Source organism: Brachionichthys hirsutus, chromosome 7, assembly GCF_040956055.1.
Source record: "Brachionichthys hirsutus isolate HB-005 chromosome 7, CSIRO-AGI_Bhir_v1, whole genome shotgun sequence".
NCBI lineage: Eukaryota > Metazoa > Chordata > Actinopteri > Lophiiformes > Brachionichthyidae > Brachionichthys > Brachionichthys hirsutus.
In genome coordinates, this window is record NC_090903.1 from 6998940 (window position 1) to 7018077 (window position 19138).

A 19138-nucleotide genomic window follows, 5' to 3' on the forward strand; every position below is an offset into this window, starting at 1 on the left:
ACCCTGTAATGTATTTCTTTTTTTTAAAGACAAAAAATAAAGTGATTAAATAGCTCAACCCTAAATCCTCAAGTTTGTCAAGACGTCACATTCGCACATTCTATTTTTTATGGGCATCAGCTTTCACTAGTAATGAATGATTTCCTTTGTCTTGCGCTTCATCCTCTGTCTCCACACAGACAAGTTCACCGATGAATGATTTAGAGAGCCATCCGCATAACTTACCTGACGATTGCCGTTTTTTTTTTTTTTTTCTCAGTCAGATCCGTCAACCAGAAAATTGAGGAGGGGGGGGGGGGGGCGACGGAAAGAAACGTAAATGCCGGTTGGCGCCGATGGTTGGATTAATGAAGTGGCATGTCCTTTAAACCCCGTGCGTAAAACCGTAAAGTCCACCTTGATTCTCTACATCCAGTCTGGAGGACTTCAGGCACAGCAGTGACTGAGGGACGCGACGCCCTCCCACTTATATAGAGGCTGGCGGAGAGGCTGTCAATCTAAATATTTTGGGAATGCGCGCTGGGTTGTTAAGAGACAGCGTTGCGTAATTAACTTCTGATGGCGTAATTTTTCTTATCCACGCTCGCACACATGCAGTCGACTAGTGTGTGTGTGTGGGGGGGGCATCACTCACCGTGATGCCCCGCATCCTCTCCCCCTTGCATTTGCGTCTGAGCCAGGTCACCTTCACCGGGAGGAACAGGAAGAGTGAGTCTCAGTCCGGAGGAGGTTGTCGTGATGAAGAAATGTACAGTGACAAATGTAATTAGTCACTGATCAATTTAATAATATGTGGCGTGGATGATGATAGAGAAATCCCCACATTTGAATGTTTTAGGTCACTTTTATAGAAATAATAACTATATGCAAGCCAAATATATATATATATATACGATTTTGAAATGGGACTGGATTTGATCTCAAACTTTAATGATCAACTTTCACAATATCAATAATTCAGTGAAAGTCCCTGAAAGGCATGCTGGACATCAAATGACCTTCAGTCCACTCTCCTGGCAGGCAATGTCTCGTGTCTGGGGACTGATGAGTTTTGCCAAGGCTGACTCATCTGTAGCCCGTGAGCAGGATGGTAGCTTTGGGCAGACCTCCGTGCACCAATATGGATGGTTTGCATCAAATGGAAACATGCATTCCACTCATAAGGAGCAACTGGGGTTGAGAGCAGACATTTTCTTACCGAATGGGGCTACTGCATTGCAACAACACAGATACACTAGGCTGACAGAAATTAGAAACAGTAGTGAACAGTTAGTCGGAGCTCAAGCATATGACAACGCTCAGTGAAAAGCATTCTGCAGTGATCAGATTAAATCTGTCAGGGGTGGAAAAAGTTAAAATACTCCCCAGGCTTGCACTGATGGAATGTAGTAGTGCTGTCTGTCAGCTTTAGTTTCTCAAAATGGGTTTTAATCAGTTTGAACAAGTTCATATCACATAAAAACAAAATAGACCCTCAAGCATCTTGCACAGGTCATGTTTAAAAAATATATATATTACCGGTATTATAAAAAGTATGTAATTGCTGTTAATAAAATGCCTCCACTAGTCGTTTTCATTTCTATGATAGTTATGTATATATTTATGTATATATACTGTACCTATGGAACAAAGAGTAGAATTTGGCATCCTCAGCATCGGTAGAAGGATGGAGCTGCCAGGGAACAGGGCTAGAGGTCGACCCAGGAGAAGATACATGGACGTAGTGAGGGAGGACATGAGAGTGGCTGGTGTTGTGGAGGACGATGCAAAGGACAGGGTGAAGTGGAGAAGGTTGATTCTCTGTGGCGAACCCGGTAGTAGTAGTAGTAGTAGTAGTAGTAGTAGTAGTAGTAGTAGTAGTAGTAGTAGTAGTAGTAGTAGTAGTAGTATGACTTTCAAAATGCACAGCTGCAACCACAGTAAGTGTGAGACAGTCTAAGTGAAACTCTAATTTTATCAATGCTATTTAATGTTTATGAAAGAGGGGATTAAAATTGTGACAAACCCAACCCAGACAAAGACAGTCAAGAACATCCTGCTCTAATATCACAATTTATTAGAGTTACCATCATTGAGCAAATATTTTTAGAGTACGTTCTGGAACATTTGCACCGAACCTTGATCCAAAATTTGCCTAGTACTTACCAGAGATCCACAGATAAACATGGACTCCTTTATTAATGCTACAAATACCACAGATCTGGAGGAGCCCTGAGAGGAAGGTGATGAATGTCTGTTAGGTTGATACACAACAAGTTTCCAGTCTCTTTCTCCAAAAGGCTCAGTGTGACTCAGGAGCAAAGTCTCAAATTCTGGCACCTGAAATCTTTAAAGTACTTGGAAGTGGAGCGAGCGACACATGTAACATGCAAATCTCACACCATCTGTAAAATAACATCGTTTTGGGAATGGAGAAAATAAGGACCATAGTTACTAATGACTGTTTTATTGAAGATTTGACTTCAAACAGCCTCTTTATGTTAATCATTCCAGAAGCTGAGTAATGCCAGTGAAGCAAATTTGGCCAGAATAGTTGGCATTGTAAAATATTGTTGTATAATCTCCCACATGGAATGACTCATGGCTGTCACAGACGTTATATAAGTCCCATCCACTTTTCTTTTTTTAATTATTAGTCGAGACCCCCTCCCTAACTTTACCATATTGACGCAGTCCTCGGCGCTCTTTTCATACTTCTGTGTCTTTGCTTCAGCATCGAGTCCATTTTGTCTGATTATGGAGCATGAGTGGCCCTGCGATGAGTTGGCGACTCATCCAGGCTGTACTCCCCCTTCTGTGGCCAGCTGCATAAGCCACGACCCGTATTTAACAACTGAGGTCATAGAGTTAAAGCAATAAAACTTATGATGAGTACGTTTTTAAAGAAGACGACAGTCATGGCAAATGAGATTAAAGAAATGATATAATGGAGGATCAAGTCACGTTAGCAAGGAAACAAAAAGGAGTGAACAAAATAAAATAAAGCCATCATAAATCCATCTCAGATTGTCTCGCCACCATTTTCAGTGCGTCCTCCAATAATTAAATAATGCCAAAGCGATGCAAGGATAAAGCGTACATTTAAATATCATGGGAAAGCCACCACCCAATCATGACCTGGCCCCAGATAAGTGGTGGATGATGGATGGATGGATGGATGGATGGATGGATGGGCAAGCCACCCTTTCTTTTGTATGTTTCTGTCCTTGCTGCTTAATCATTCTGCTCCTAATCACTACTGATTCATAGTTTGCATGCGGTTACAGCAATGGAATGAAATGATTCTTGATTGCACCAAAGCAAACTTGACTGGCAGGTTGGGCTTTTAGTGGAGCATGCTGATGATGTTGTCCTCCCAGGATAAACTGTTCTAACTGAATCTGGGAGAGATATCAGGTGAGTGTTTTCATTTGGCCCATTCCTTGCATTATGACAAAAACACAGCAAAAGTTAACTTGCTAAACTCAGATGCTTACGATGTCATTACACCGCATTAGCATATTAGCATTGTCATGATAAGCTTATAGCATTTCATGTATGTATAAGTACAGCCTCACATAGATCCAAGGGCAGCTGCAGGCAGTTGTTTAGAGAATGAAAAAAAGGGATTAAAAATTAAGATGTTTCGACAATAGTAATTTCCACTGTCACAATATTATAGTATTTCTTGCCTCAGTTTATACATTTGTGTACTTTTGCAGACTTTAAACAAATTGTTAATGAATGATTTATTGTTTATAGCTTATGTATGGAGTTGCATCAGAGGAGCCACCAATCAACTCCTCTGAGCTGCAGAAAGCTACGACTTAGTTCTTGGAAAGAAATACGCTCGAAAAATAATCATCTCTGTGTGAGCTGATTTTGACACATTTTAGGTTAAAAGATAGATTGCCACTTTTACTTTCTGGGTTTAGGCATTTTTTTTAATCATGTATTTAACACAAATATTGTGTATTTAAGTATTTCCATTATTGCAGCAAATATTGTGTGTTAAATACACACAATATTTGTTATCTGACTAACTGTTATTGAGGATTTTACACTGATCTGTTTTTCTGTTATCATTACATTACATTACAACGGTGCGAGAATATTGTACTTGAAAATGCATGCAGTATTGTTGCGTATGTAAAATCCATTAGGCGTTGCTTTTCAGGACAGCACATGTTTGCGTTCGAATCAGCTAATTCCAGTAGTCATATAAAAATGCCTCGCTTGCCTTGGCTTAGAACTGACATTTCACTGAGATGAGATAAGTTTGCTTCTCAAAGATTTGTGTTTGACATAACTATGTGGGTGGGATTTTTGATAGATGATTTGCAAATTCAGTGCAACTAGTCACAATATTCCTGCTTCACATTACGCCTGTGATCATAACAGCATTAGAGGAACACAGAAAGCACTTTATCAGATGACGCTGCTCAAAATGCCAAAACCTTTGCATGCACACCCAAGAGCGGAGTGAATCTCACGCGCCTCCTTGGACTGCAGGCCCGTTGGAGAACATCACGGTGTGAGAATCCTTTCAGTTGCCTGCTGGTTGATACATTGCTTTTCCTAATGATGCGATCAGTCAACGCAGTTAACTAAAGACTCAAACTAAAATGAGTCTTTAAATAGTTTGACTCTTTCCTATCAGTAGTTAGGTGAACGGGCAGGGGATTACATAAGAATGATCAAAATCGATTCCACCCTCTTTTCTCATAATTGCATTTTCTTTTCTGAGATGAAATCATGTAGTAATAACTTCCAGATCCAAGTTTCCTCCTTGAGCATATGGGATGAGTTGAGCAGCAAAATGCAAAATGAGTTAATTTAAGAGACCTTAGAAGGTTGGGAAACACAAGCCACATTCTACAGAGGCAAAAAAAAAATGTGCAAGCATTGTTGAGAAATCTAGGAGGACAACAACGTGGGAGCAAGAGAAGGACTGATGTGTACGCAGAGTGAAAGGGAGCACTGTGAATAGCTTTGTCAGAGAGAACAGAGAGTGAGATCGCTTCTCTGGTGGGGAGGAGGAGGAGGAGGAGGAGGAAGAGGAGGAGCTCTGGCCTTGGGTCCCTGGGCACAGAAGGTGCTGCTGCATAGCTGAAGCTTCACTGCCTGTACAAACTCATCCAACATTGTTGTCGCTTATGGAGACAAAACAAACCATTTAATGTTCACATTTATAATTATATCAAGGCACAACATCATAGCAAAGCTTAAATATTTATATTATTGCACTATAATTTGTACTTCCTTACATTTCAGAGGTATTTGTGCTTTCTAAGCTGTTGCATTTTGTTTCAATTTAAACGTGAACCATTAATAATAAAAAAAGAAAATAGATTACACTGAGACTGTTATATAATGTTATAAAACAAATGTCACCTCAGACAACTAAGCCATTAAAATGCTGCTTACAATTCTGTGTATAATGATATAATATACTTGTACTGTGTATAGCGTCACAGACAAAGTTTAGCCTGTCTCTGTCTCCAGGATACGTTCAGTTGGATTGTTACAGTACATTTTGCCGTTTAAGGTCAGTACTTTTTCCTTAAAACTGCAGTAGTAAATAGTTTGGTCTTTTGATATATTGTGAGAAAAAATAATTTTTAACTTTTGTCATCAAAGGCATTTTTAATGACACAAGGCCAGTTCAGCAGCGATATTTGGGTCCATGGACTACCAAAAGGGGGGCTTCGGTTACATCAAAAACCCACTGCTATTTCCATGCAGCCTCTATCATTGAGGTATGCATATGAACAATCAATAATTGACTCATTCTTTCATTCAATATCGATCCTCTGGCCAGCCATTGGCCCATATCAGGATACGGGCCAATATACATACTGTATATCTTTGTAGCTGTTGTGATGGGGACACTAAAATCTGACATTTTCAGTATATTTTCTTTGGTTGCCTGTTAGCTTTCTAATTTAATTAAGATTTTACTGATTACTTTTAAAGCACCTCGTGGATTATTTTAGAGCGTTGTCAGCTGTTCTGTAGTCTGGGCTCAAGATAAAAGTGTCCAAACCAATAATGACAGGAAACAAGTCTTGACGCAGGGTTTGTAGGCAGAAACAGTAATGAAGTGAGTCCTAATCAAGAAGACAAGCAAACAGGGCAATAAACAGCAGTGTTAGAGTAGAGGGTAAAACAGAATAATAGAACAAATGAACACAGGAGACCAACTGGTTATGCTGAGGACGCGATCGCTTGAATCGCTCAAAACATAAAGATAATTTTCCTCCGATGTTTTGCCTCTACTTGCGACTGTTTCCACAGAGTCTCAACATTGAATGCTGCCGTGATTAATGTTATGAATATGTTATTTTCCATCTGTTAGTGAACAAAGCATTCCAGTCCAACCAATCTATAAAAATCACAGAAAATAAAAACACACAGATTGATATTGGAGTGAGTATTTAACCAGATTGCTAAACGTGGGGATGTTGGAAAACAAACAGTCTTCTCATAATGAACAAGTTCAATCACTGACATGACTCACAGTGATGGTTCTTATCAGGCTTTGGTTGAGCATGCAATACTTTTTAGTAGGATCAGCATATTATTTCTGTCTTTTCATGGAAGATGTTGACAATGAAAAAAAAATGGAATACCACCAGATCCTCACAGGAAGAGTTGATCATGAATCCAAGTGATTTTGACATCATTTATACAGTCAAGTATGATCATTTGAGCTAGCATGGTTGTGTAATGATTTTACATACTGAGAATGTCCCGTACGTTGAATTAGTACTTTTACTAAAACCACACTGCAGGTATTTAGCAAAATAGCTAGCAGGAATGATACCCTGTCAATCAAAATGTTCCAGGGGAGAATTTCCTGATTTGGCTCCCTGCTGTATGACAAGTTTGAAGCATTTGGGATGAATGAGTGTGATGCAGCCATGGAGAAAGAATTAACATTTGCCTACATTTCGAGTTTTCAATTCTGAAGATATTTCCTCATTGCTGAATTGGAGTTTATCTGTGGGTAACGACAACTTGGCATAATAAGAAATAGGCAACGCCATAACCTTAAGTTATTGCTCAAAGCTAAGTTAGTCAGGCAGGTGTTAGGCATGGTTGGCTGGCAACCACACAACCTGAAAACTGATATCAAGCCCAGAGTGCACAGATGAATCATTTGGCTCTTCAGATTACTCACTGTGACACCTGCAGATCCTGAGCAGTTGCTTAGATGGCAGCATTCTCCTCTGAGCACGACTTTATTAGGAATAGAGCTATATTGTTTTTAACAGTGACGTAGATTAATGAGCTATAGCAGTCATGCCAGTGACACAAATACTCTAAAGGGTAGTTCAACCCAGCATGGTTAAACAGATTCAAGATGAAAACACTAAATTGCTTATTTGAGGGAATACATTCAGCCATAAAAACAAAGGAATTTGCTAATGGTGGAAGTCTTCATTATTATCTTTACTTTTGTGAAAGACTGGAATTTAGTTTGAAGGAATGAGTTAATAAATCTGAGAAATGTGCAGAGGCTTGATAGTTTATACTCAAATGACAAACTATCATATCATTTCAACCATGCGCCTTGTCTTAATGGAGCTGAGGAAGTATTTTAACCTGATGAATACAGAATATGCACTTAAACCTGTTCTTCAGTTCAAATAAGAGCTCAGAATAACACTCAGATATGACCCTGAAGGTATTTGCTGGACAGGTTAGAACAAGAATAAGGAAATAAAGACAGAAACAAAAAAACATTTTATTGAAATTTTCCATTTTTGAATATCAACTTTGTTTAAAGAATTATAATTTGAAGCTAACCCTACTTGAAAAAACTGACTGGTGGCTCTGGTCTTGTTCTGCGATATGGCACCTCATCGTACATGCACCCGTTTCCCCCATTTTCAGACTCCATGAGGACCTCGTGCTGATTTATCTGAGTACTAAGCACCTGAATGTTTTTGCCTTCAGGCCTTCAGCACACACCAACACCAGCACAGAGCATCTCAGGACAGATTCAAGTGCAAAGACACTAATATTCCTTAAATGCGTGACTCCAACTAGATATTTATGATTGCTGTATAACATGCAATCCATTTTCTTCCTTTACAGTTATATTGTATAGTGTAGTTACTGAACACTGGAACATGTGGTGATTCACTCAAGCCAAGAATATGACACTGTAATTTGTAAACCACAAGGAGAAACGTGGGTCAGCCAACACTTCAAGATGTTAAAGCTTTTTCAACATACGTACTCACAAAGAAATGTATGTGAATAGTGACAAGAAGATAAGTTGGAAAATGTTACACATGCAGAGAAGTAGGAGGAAAGTGTTTTCATATTGTTATATTTTCGTATATTAATGTGAATCTTGATCTCCCTGCTAATAATGTAGGCTAATCTATTATGGACGGGGATGGAAGTTTGTATGGTATGGTAACCCAGTCCAGCGTTTCTCAGTTGATACAGTCCTCCATGTTTAGACGAAGCAGCTACTGCTGCTCATTCAAAGTGTCCAAACTACTAGTTTAAAAGTGAAAAATTATTTTAGTTGAAGTACAAATGTATGAAAAGTAAAAATATTGCTTGTGTTGAAAGCATTAGAGCATTATATTTTACAATATACTTTATACTATATTCATGTATTGCCTGAAATGTAGCGAATGTAGCAGAAAGATTATTCAAAACGTAGCTAATAATATATACAAGTGAGTATAGTACTTGACTAAATGTTTGCACAGCCGCGTTTTTAATGCCTTCATATAATACATGAATATTAGGCCAAGTGATTATTTTCTTGTCTGTCAAGATCATTATGTAAGGTGAGTAAATGAAAGGCCTATAAAATGTTACTTGACGGATGATGATCGATGAATCTAATGTTGGACCCTAATCAAACGTTCTCCCTGTCAGTGTTGAAAACCATGAGAAGCGTATATAAATCACATCTACGATTACCACTTTAATGGTCTCTCACCTTCTGCAATCATTCACAGACATTACACAACATTCAGAACAGCTGAGTTCAAGGCTTGCATGAGTCACAGCTATGTGACAGCAGATTTTAACATGTGCAAAAATGTTCCTCTCCTTTGATTTTAGGTTGTAGCGAGGACATGAACTGTGGTAAAGTGCACATGCCTCACGATGCATATGTTCTTTACATCATGCAGTCGTGAGGGAAAGTGAATAAAAGCATTCAGAGTTCAGGCCTCATCCCAGAGAGCCGGTGTATGACCATGGGCATAACGCCGGCTCTATTTGAGTTGCAGATGATGTGGAAATAGGAAATGGATGTTTAGATCTGCGACGGCATCTTCCAGCAACAAGAAACTCTCTCCTTCTGTGTCATCATATGGTGTCCTAGATCTCTGGTAGTTAGAAAGTCTCTTCTCTGTCTAAATGAATTACAATATATTGTGGAAGTTTAAACCTTGAACCAGATTGCATTATGGTGCCTGGGTGTGGTTATCACTGAAATGCTTTTATTTGCAAGTATAAACACGCGCTTCTTCACTGGTGAGATCAATACAGGGAGTGCACCCAAAGACAACCTCACGCAGAAGAGGAATGTGCGTGCACACTTTGATTTGAGAACATGTGCTCGCCGAATATTGGAGTAGGAGGTCGATTCATTGACGAGAAGGAATTCTAAACATACATGTACATACACACATATGAAAATGAAGAAAGAATATGCTTACGTAAATGTAGACAATATATTATTGGTTTCAGTAGGAAGAGTCTCTTTGCAGGAACAGTAAAGCTTACTGTGATAGGGCAAACTTAACCTTGCCTGTAAATACCTATCTTTGGGGCAGAGGAAAAACACACACATGGAGTATACGACCAAAGGATAGGTGCCACCCCATAAATCAGAAGCAGCCCTCACCTGGGGGAGTTAAGACCAGGCAGTGGATTTATCATTATATCCTCAACGTCTGCATCAGATAACGTGTCAAAAAACCTTTTCCGAATGAAAGGGGGATGAGAGATGCTTGAACTTTCCTTCCATTGCAGATTGGTAAATCGTTCCCCGAGCACCTCTTACGGCAACAATTTGTAAAGTTATTAAATTGACTATAAAGAAAGAGAGTCGATCACTGTAGCTCTTTTAATAGGTTGTCAGTTACTGATGGATTGAACGACCAATGAATGCGATTCAATCAAATCTCTCTACCGAGTCTGCGACAGCTGCATGTTATAGCATACCATAATTGCTGCATAGCAATTGAACTGCTTGCCATGATTGTCCTCAGTGCATATTAACAAAGTATTACCGTAGTGGATTTGAAACAAAAATCTTTATATTGAACCCAAACACACAACAAAATGAGAGAGCTGCTTCAGCATGACATAAAACATTGTTTTTTTGTGCGACCCAAAACCAAAAGAAGAAACATGAATATATCTGATCTAATTATTTCAATTTACCGTAATGTACTGTCACATTTATGCACACAATACAACATGAGACATGATAGAAAGAAAAAAACAAAGAAACTCATTGATAACCAGACTTGATCAATTATAACACCTTGGACAAACAAAATGAACCATGCAAATATAATGATGTAAATATGACTATCTACTCTTGATAATATGGATTCTGATGGCCTCTGTTGCTCGTGACATTTGGTAAAGAGGATGAATGCACACCCTAACTTTGTGGACGAGCATGTCGCTGCGAACAGTAGTAGCATCTGTGTGTCTGGCAGCCAAAGAGGTTGCACCCAGCTGATGTCATAGCCCTGTGTGCTGATCTGTTAAGTAATGATCAAACCAGTGATAGAAAAGTGCAGCTGTTCCATACGGATGAGAACAATGGCTGATGAGATGGGTTTTAGCAAATCTAGCCCTGCTTGTCTGTAACAAGTAAATGTTGCGTAAGAACTTATCGAATCAAACCACTAATATCACAATAACCCACATTCAGAAGGTGATGAAGTGGAATTGGGAAGTTTCGATCTTTACTTAACAACCAGCTAAATGGAAAAAAACAAACCACCTTACACTCCTCTGTCTCAGTACAGTCCAGGAGTCCAGGAGTTTGACGAACAGCTTTAATTAAAGTTGCATGGTTCTGTAGCAGCCTGTTACAATTACACAGTCATGTTGGGGACACTGTGCACTGCAGCAGCAGTGTCAGGAGACAGACCGGTCCCGCTGTTGGACCGAAACAGTCTCAGCTTCCCATCCAGGGTCCCAGTCAGCAGCTGAGGACACAGACAAAGAAACAATGATGTCACATTCAACTTGAACCATGTCACACACATTCTCTAATTAGAGGAAGACGCTGAACAAGTGCACGACAGCTTCCTTAAAAAGGACTAGCATCACCGCAGTTAAGCTTTATATGGTGTGATTTTCCATATCTGCCATTTGTCAAAAAATAAATAAATACGCTAAATAAAAAGACAGGTGACATGCTCTTAACTTTGTTATGTAACTCTACGTTTAACCAGTGAGTTTCTGACAGTGTTAGTCACGGTATTTCCAGATTAATGCGATGCCCATACATTCATAGCACAAGCACACATACTGTTAACACTGTAAACACATCCCACACTCTAATGTACACAATCACTTCTTAACTATACTTCTTACAACACAACCTGAATTATAAGTAAAATATAGTATCTTAAATCTTAGTCTTGAATGTTTACTACTTCCTCCTTTATCTTATTCAGACAGTAGATCTGGGGTTAAATTACTTAGATCTATTTTCAAGGTGACCTAATGTTTGAACTTGTTTGAATCTTACAGCTGTATTACTGAGAGACAGATTTCATTCTTTTAAGACAGAAAAGGTAATTATATATATATATATATATATATATATATATATTGACTAGTTTGTAGTTTCTATCTTCTCAAATCAAGTATTTATTTATTTTTTCCTTTTTGGGATAGTAAACCGTCTGCAGTGTCGGGAGGGAGGATTATCTCATCTGTTTTTGTCAGCATTACCTCAACGCTCTGACAGCGATCAGCCCCAATGGCCATGTGAAGCCTCAACACACCGTGGCTTCTGATGCATATTCGATCATGTCGAGCCGAAGATGTGATGGAACGATCAAAAGTGGTTCACAAATTGCTCTATTTCCACTTTTTAACACCAGATGAGTACTAAACTATTTTAGCAAATCCAATGAGGTCTCGAAACACTTCGCAAAACCTTCCTGATGAAAAATAAGTTGCAATTGAAAATACATGGTAAGGCATGTGTGAATGTCCCAATCTGCTGTGGAGCATCAGTCTCATTTAGGGTGATTTCAAATATTTTAGATATATAAAATATATCCTTTTAAACCATACTAACATTGAACAAATATGAAAACAATTTGCCAAGCCATGATAAGAACCACATTTAGTATAATAATAGTCCAACATTGTTTCCAATGTGCTCAAGCTGTTTTAAGCAGGAGAAATGATCTTTTACCAGCAAGCAGATGTTTGTGCTGGTAAAGGGAGCCACAACAGTTGAGGTCTGAGAATGAATGACTCAAACATACAATGACTAAACTGGAGTGGATCAAACCTTCCTTTGACTGGTGACCACTGCAGCCTCTCTTCAACACTCTTACACTGAGTGGAGTGCAATGGAGCCATGTTTTTCCAAACATTAGACAAGAAACTACACTCATTATTTTTCACAAGCGTCTGTTCTACTGATGCTCTTATGTCTATCAAGCTCACAGATTCCCAAAATAAACATTTGAGAGGTCCTTTTGCTAACTGATCTTTTTAACCATGACCTCCTGGTCAATCAATGCTTGCAAAGCTGCCTTTCGTCCAAATCTAATGAGGATTAAAGGTTTTAGATGACCTTTTAAGGTAAGAAGTCATAACATTGTTACAGGCTGATTAATATAGATGTCCAACTTTGGCCATCAGAAATCAGTGTTTTGGTTTTTCCTCAACATTTGCCATTCAAGAAACCAAGTTTGATGTTTGATCCGATCACAATAGCTGTTGACCTAATGCAAATTGTTTAAGTTGGCCTATAATAATCGCAAAGGTATGGCTCATATTTGAGACACTTCTTTTCCTTTTTTGGTTTTTATGTGAAAAATATTGAAAGTCTCTTTCAATACTACTTGGGAGTGTTTGAAGTGTGTTACATAATCAAAGTTCTAGTCAGGCGCACTGGCTCGAAATCAAGGAGAAAAGCCCCAAATCATTAGATCAAACGGGAATAAAAATGTGGGCTGGATTTTTGAGGGTGGACACTTCTTATAAATTCTGCAATGCTGGATAACGCAGCCTGTCTGTCTGCACAAAGTGGTATGAACAATAAAATATGTTTAATGAGTAATGCATGTTCCTCCTCAAGAGAATTCTTTGATTCAGACATGACAAATGGCAGCACTTCGGAATGTTCCGTGCTGTGCACAATGCAGAGGAAGATGTAAAACAGAGGAGGCGTCACCTTTGATGAGCTCACAGATAGACGTCTGTCTGTTGCTCGGTTTCATATTTGGCCATTCAGCATACCAAAAGACAAAGCTCTATGTTCCAGCTAAGACTTATTGATTTATTTAAATATCTCCATTTTAAATTTCATTCCAGCAGCCTTTCAGGAGAAACTGATAGCATGACGGTGTCTGAGAAGTTGTCTGTTTTTCCAGAAAACATTTTTCATCATAGTGCATATCGGACCCCTTTGTGACTCTGATTTTTGCTGAGTGAATTGAATTTTTTTTTAAAGCCTCCATTATAAGTAAATTGGAAAATCTGGATCGTGACAGTATCCGCATTCCGGTTCCCATCCGGATGAAATTTGGTGGCAAGACAGCGACCCCCCCCCCCTACATGACTGTGTCAAATTCTATAAAGATCAGTCAATAATCAACCAAGATATTGAGGCACACATTTTGAAGCTCCATTGACTGCAATATTACTGAAAATTTCAAAGTGATCCAGAATCGAGGATCTCTTGTCGATCATCACCAATATTTCTGATAAGATTCCCAACATTTCCTGATAATTCCATTAAGACCCATCCAGAACGTTTTGAGCTATCTTGCTAACCGACAAACAAACCAACGCCGGCAAAAACATAACCTCCTCGGCTGAAGTAATGACAAAGTTCAGATCCATAATGAAACATTCAAACTTGTAGATAGAAGAAGAAGCTCCTCTCTGGTTTGTAATTGTGATTCATACCATATGAATTTGAACATTTGGCTGGATATAAACAGTATGGCGCAGTCTGAGCGATTTACAAGGCTGAGTCATCAAATGAAAATCTGTAATTCTAATCCAGGTGTTCTTGTTTCTGACAGACCTTTAAACAAACTTACACTGAGTTTCAGAGCAGAGTCCGTAATGGCGGAGAGTTTGCTACATCTCACAATCTTTATTGATCAATTTAAACAACCAAATAAAATAAGATGATAAAAGGAATTTACAATTAAATAGTACTTGTATACTTGTAAAATGTAAGCACCTCATTCATCATTAAAGATTTCCTGTTGTTTCTTGTGACTTCCTCTGTTTGTTTGTTTGCGTTGTCAACAGGATTATGCAAAAGTACGCAACATATTTCCACAAAGATGAGGGTAGATCTTGGGCCAGAACTGGCCACACTAAATTTTAGTGTGGATTCCAAGAAAGGAGTTGATCCAGGATTTCTTTTTTTTTCTCCCTTTTTAATCTTATTGCAATTTTGAGGACCTCTACAGCAACCTATCTACACGAGACTGAGCTCTCAGGTCTTGTTAGCAAAAAATTTGAATAACAAGGCATGTATAGAAAATCTTCTAAGCCAAAAGCTGTTTCTGAATCAACCCACATTGCATCATTATGTATGGTCATTCAAACACAACCCTCTGATTAATGGTGGTAAGTGGTGAGAACTGTCAATGATTTTCAAAGTAACATTTTATTTTTGCTTTTCTGCAGACTTAACATTCTATCATTCACATTTTGGAATCTAAAAGTCAGCATTTTCTTTGGCAGTCGGATACCTGATGTGAGTTTGGTAGACAGCAGTAGATAACAGTAAGACACCTACAGAACATGTGTGAAAAATGTACTTTGGATGATAGCCTAGTGGTTATGTGGAGAAATATGACTGCTCTATCTACAACGAGTTCGCCGACTTCTTAGCTGGAGAATTGAATCAGTGTTATAGGAGCAACAAGGCAAAAGAACTAACAGAGCCATGTAGACAACATTGAGGAAATGTTTTTACCTCTGACGTTGCAGGGTTGAACGTAACACTGAGCACAGTGTCAGAGTGTCTTTGAAGTTTGTGGAGGTAGCTGCTGCTACGAATGTCGTACACGTAGGCCTGAAATGAATGCGATGAAAGACATAAGAAAAAGCAGGAACCATACTTTTTTTTTTAATTAAATTATATATGCTACTGAATACAAAGTTTACACACAAGACATCCAGCAGCAACTTCACACTAATGCAAGTTGTGACGCTAGCATCAATACTGTGATATTTATTGGTTGGCCGGTGGGAATAATAATTATGCAGTCTGAACTCCATAAATCTGTAATTAATGTAAATATTGTCCAAATGATTTAATTTTTTTAAACACCAACCTTCAGACATTAGCGAGACAGTAACTCCTTAATTTAATCATTGATCACAATTTACTTGTCCTTTTGGAAAACTTGTAATTTGATCTAGGGAGTCATTTTTTCCCAATGATTTCATTTTGATACACCGTACTCAGACAAGTACAAATGTGGCTACCTTATGGAAGTCTCGGGGCAGCTACAAATAAACGCATTGTGGCTCACTACACCTCGCACACTCCCAATTTCCAAGAAATATTAGAAACATCTGATCCTGACAGAGACGCTCTCATATGTCCATGCTGTGCCGAATCCCCATAATTAATAATATGCCAGCAGCATGCATGTTATTCTACTGCATTCAACAAGCACATACATCAGAAAAAGGGAGATGGATAAAGAAGGGGTAGGCCGCATTCTTCTGACAAAGACTTGAAAGAAAGTTGAAGGCCCAATCTGGAAAAGTAATTAAATGGTTATGCTTCAAGGTGAATGCTGAATTTTGCTTCTGTGGAAAAAGGATAGATTCCAAATAAAAATCTAAGTTAAGCACAATCAGTCCTCACTTTAACTGATAAAGACATAAAAATGTACAAAGTCAACAAGGCATAAATATAGCCAAGTATCAAATAACTGACTGCAGCAAGTAACCATTATATAATAATTTACTTTGCTGCTTCTATGTCTGAAATGTGTAGCCACAGTTCAACACACAAGGCTAAAGATAGAAGAAAAGTTATGTACGGTGTATATGCACTTTATATAAGAAGACAGAAGCACACGGTTACAACTTACACAGTTATCTTCAGAGCCTGAGGCAAAGAACCGGCCACATGGCGAGATGGCTGACAAGCATGGATGGCAACGATTCAGATGGTTGTCATAGCGCCGCACACACCTGAGGAAGAGATGTATACGTCGATAAAAAAAAATATTTACATTGTGCGTTATTTATTCATTCCATACTTGGTGGAGGTGAGGCTATTATTGTAGCCACAATTGCCCTGGGGTAGACTGACAGAAGCGAGGCTGTGCCATCGGCCCTCCTGGCCACCACAGACATTCACTCGCTCACAACATTCACAGAGGCCATGTGGGTGAGGTGTCTTGCCCAAGGACACCACAACAGTGTACATATGTGAATTGAACCCCCAACCTCTGCGCCACCGTCATCCCGCAATATACATTTTTGACACTGTATGGACTGGCATGTTGGCAAGGCAGGGCTTGTGGACAGAATCTGGTGAGAGTATGCCTTTCAGAGTCACATGCTAATGCCATTAAGCATGCTAAAAGTGGGTCATATTAACTGGCAACCATAAAGTCATGTAATATTTCAAGCACCAATGTGCAAGTTTTAAATACGTACTAAGCAATACCACATAAACTTTATGACGCATTTAAGACTACGCTTTTTATAAGATCAGAGTAAACTCCATAGATCTCTATAGAAGTGTAAAAAGAATTTATCTATTTGGGGTGAAGTATAAAAAATTATTATTATTATTATTATCATTATACTGAACGCTAATTTCATCAGGGGAGCGAGCGTAGGTTGGACCTAACAACATCATTCAATAATGCATGCGGATCAAGGGCTTGTGATTATTCTTGACTCTTTTTTAGGGAGAGAAAATAAGATGAGGTGAAAATGAAAATTGATCATGACTGTCAGCTCCTGTCATACAGTAAATCATATTAAAAGGAAAATAAAGCCGACAAAGACTTTGACGATTTGAAAATAAATGACAAACTCATTATTTGAATGGTCATCATTACATCTGGATGTTTGACTCTGCAGTATTAAGATAGAGTACACATTCATCTGGTTTTTAAGTCAGAAAATGAACAACATTTTGACTGGGAGGACAGGAGATGCTGAGTTGAATTCTGAATCTGGTTCTCAACTCCGACTACTATGATCCACTCTGATGCCCCACCATCAGCCCTCTTCTCCAAAGACTGACTACTGCTTAGATTAAGTGCTGAACATTCTATCTGTCTGTGTCTGCATCTGGGTCAAGCCTCTGCCTTTGAACCTCAGCAGAATCCTTGATTTTCCCTTGCAGTACTGGACATTATTTAAGATAAGATAATCCCACATTGAGGGAAGTCCCAAAGCCTGTGGAAATCATGAACTACAATACATGATGATAAAGTACTGCATTGTATAATTTATCAGATGATGGCGACTCGCACAGATTCCAGCGGAATGCATGAAAAAAGGAAAGCAGCATCACCACCTGTTCACTACCTTTAGCATCTACATCTGAGAGGGTCTAATTTATCCTACATACTGGTGTGTAGATCCTTAAAATGAACCTAAACTATACACCAACTATATTATTTGGAAATACAATTGGTCAGTGAAGGGTTTTGGCTTAAAAGTGTAAACTGTGACCAGACAAGGGTTTTAGATTGGTTATTAAAATGTTTTTATTTGTGCCAAACCCTCAGACAGAATTATATTACGTACATTATGTTTTGGAGGAAAAAGAATAAGGGTGGCTGGACTATTGTATTGTTGTATCACAGACTAGAACAGACATATAAAATAACAGTTTCTACTCAGTGTAATGTACATTTGCATTTGAATCTTGTCTACAGATCCTAGAGACAAAATTGAGTCTTAAATTTTGTCCCAACTCACCTGATAACTGAGTTGTAACAATTGAGTTGTGTGTCTATTAGGACTGGCCAAGAGGAAAAACTTGGGCTTTTACCAAGGCAGTGATTCATCAGCTAGGTTTATGGACAAGCACAATATAGTCATCAAATTTCTAAATTCGATGAATTTCAAAACAATTTATTAGATTTTTTCTGAAAAATTGCAAAAAAAAATTAAATAGTAATATAGTTTTCCTAATGGAACACACTGTTCCACTGAGTTTTTTACTACCTTATTAAATCATGAAAATATTCTGAGAAACATATAACATAGAGCTGACTTAAGTACTTCCAATAACTGAGAGAGACACATAACAACAACAAAAATAACAAAAAGATTTACTTTAGGGGAACTGTTACTCTTTTTGTGGTTCGTACTGGCTGCAAAAATAAAGTATTTTTCAAGAGGGGTAATTAATACGGCAGGTGTGATGAAAAGTAAATATGTGTACTTATTGCTTTCGTACATTTAGAGGAATTGTATCGCTGGTCAGACGATTGATGACAGCTCTCAGAACAGGAGTTTAACTGGAAACCAGGTGCAAATAGTTATCAGACTGCCATGAGGTTTTGATGGGATGAGGAGTTACACATGAGCACAGCCTCAGAGATGAAAGAATACAAAAACTCAGTAATGCCTTCTAATGCACAAATATGAACACTTTGAAATGAAAGGTTGCCTGCTTCAATCACCCACCTTATATGGAGCTAATACTAAGAATCAAAGGAAAATATTGTTACGTACTTTGGAAACTGAACAGATGCTGATTCACTCATCAAATGAAGAATGCCTGTGTAAGAAAAATGCATTGATTTATGAATTTATTGCCCTTCGGTAATAATAGGGATTAAGTCAATGCAGCCATTCTTCAGCCATACTGAGGTCTGTGTTCAAAATTTAAGGGACTTATTTAAACAATCTAACATGGATAGTCTAAATGGCATGGCATCTAAAGTTTATT

The 19138-nt window shown here is 38.4% G+C and overlaps 1 protein-coding gene across 1 annotated transcript in view; it reads right to left on the minus strand.

Annotated features, from left to right (window-relative positions):
* Window positions 1-11075: 11075 nt before the first annotated feature.
* The window catches only part of wdr27 (WD repeat domain 27), a 28456-nt gene continuing 20393 nt past the window's right edge, over window positions 11076-19138 (minus strand). Inside the window, exons 22-24 of the mRNA XM_068741600.1 lie at window positions 16305-16407; window positions 15173-15271; window positions 11076-11189 (exon numbers count right to left, since the gene is read on the minus strand). Coding sequence (XP_068597701.1) covers window positions 11076-11189; window positions 15173-15271; window positions 16305-16407 — 316 coding nt within the window. The remainder of the gene's footprint in view (window positions 11190-15172; window positions 15272-16304; window positions 16408-19138) is intronic.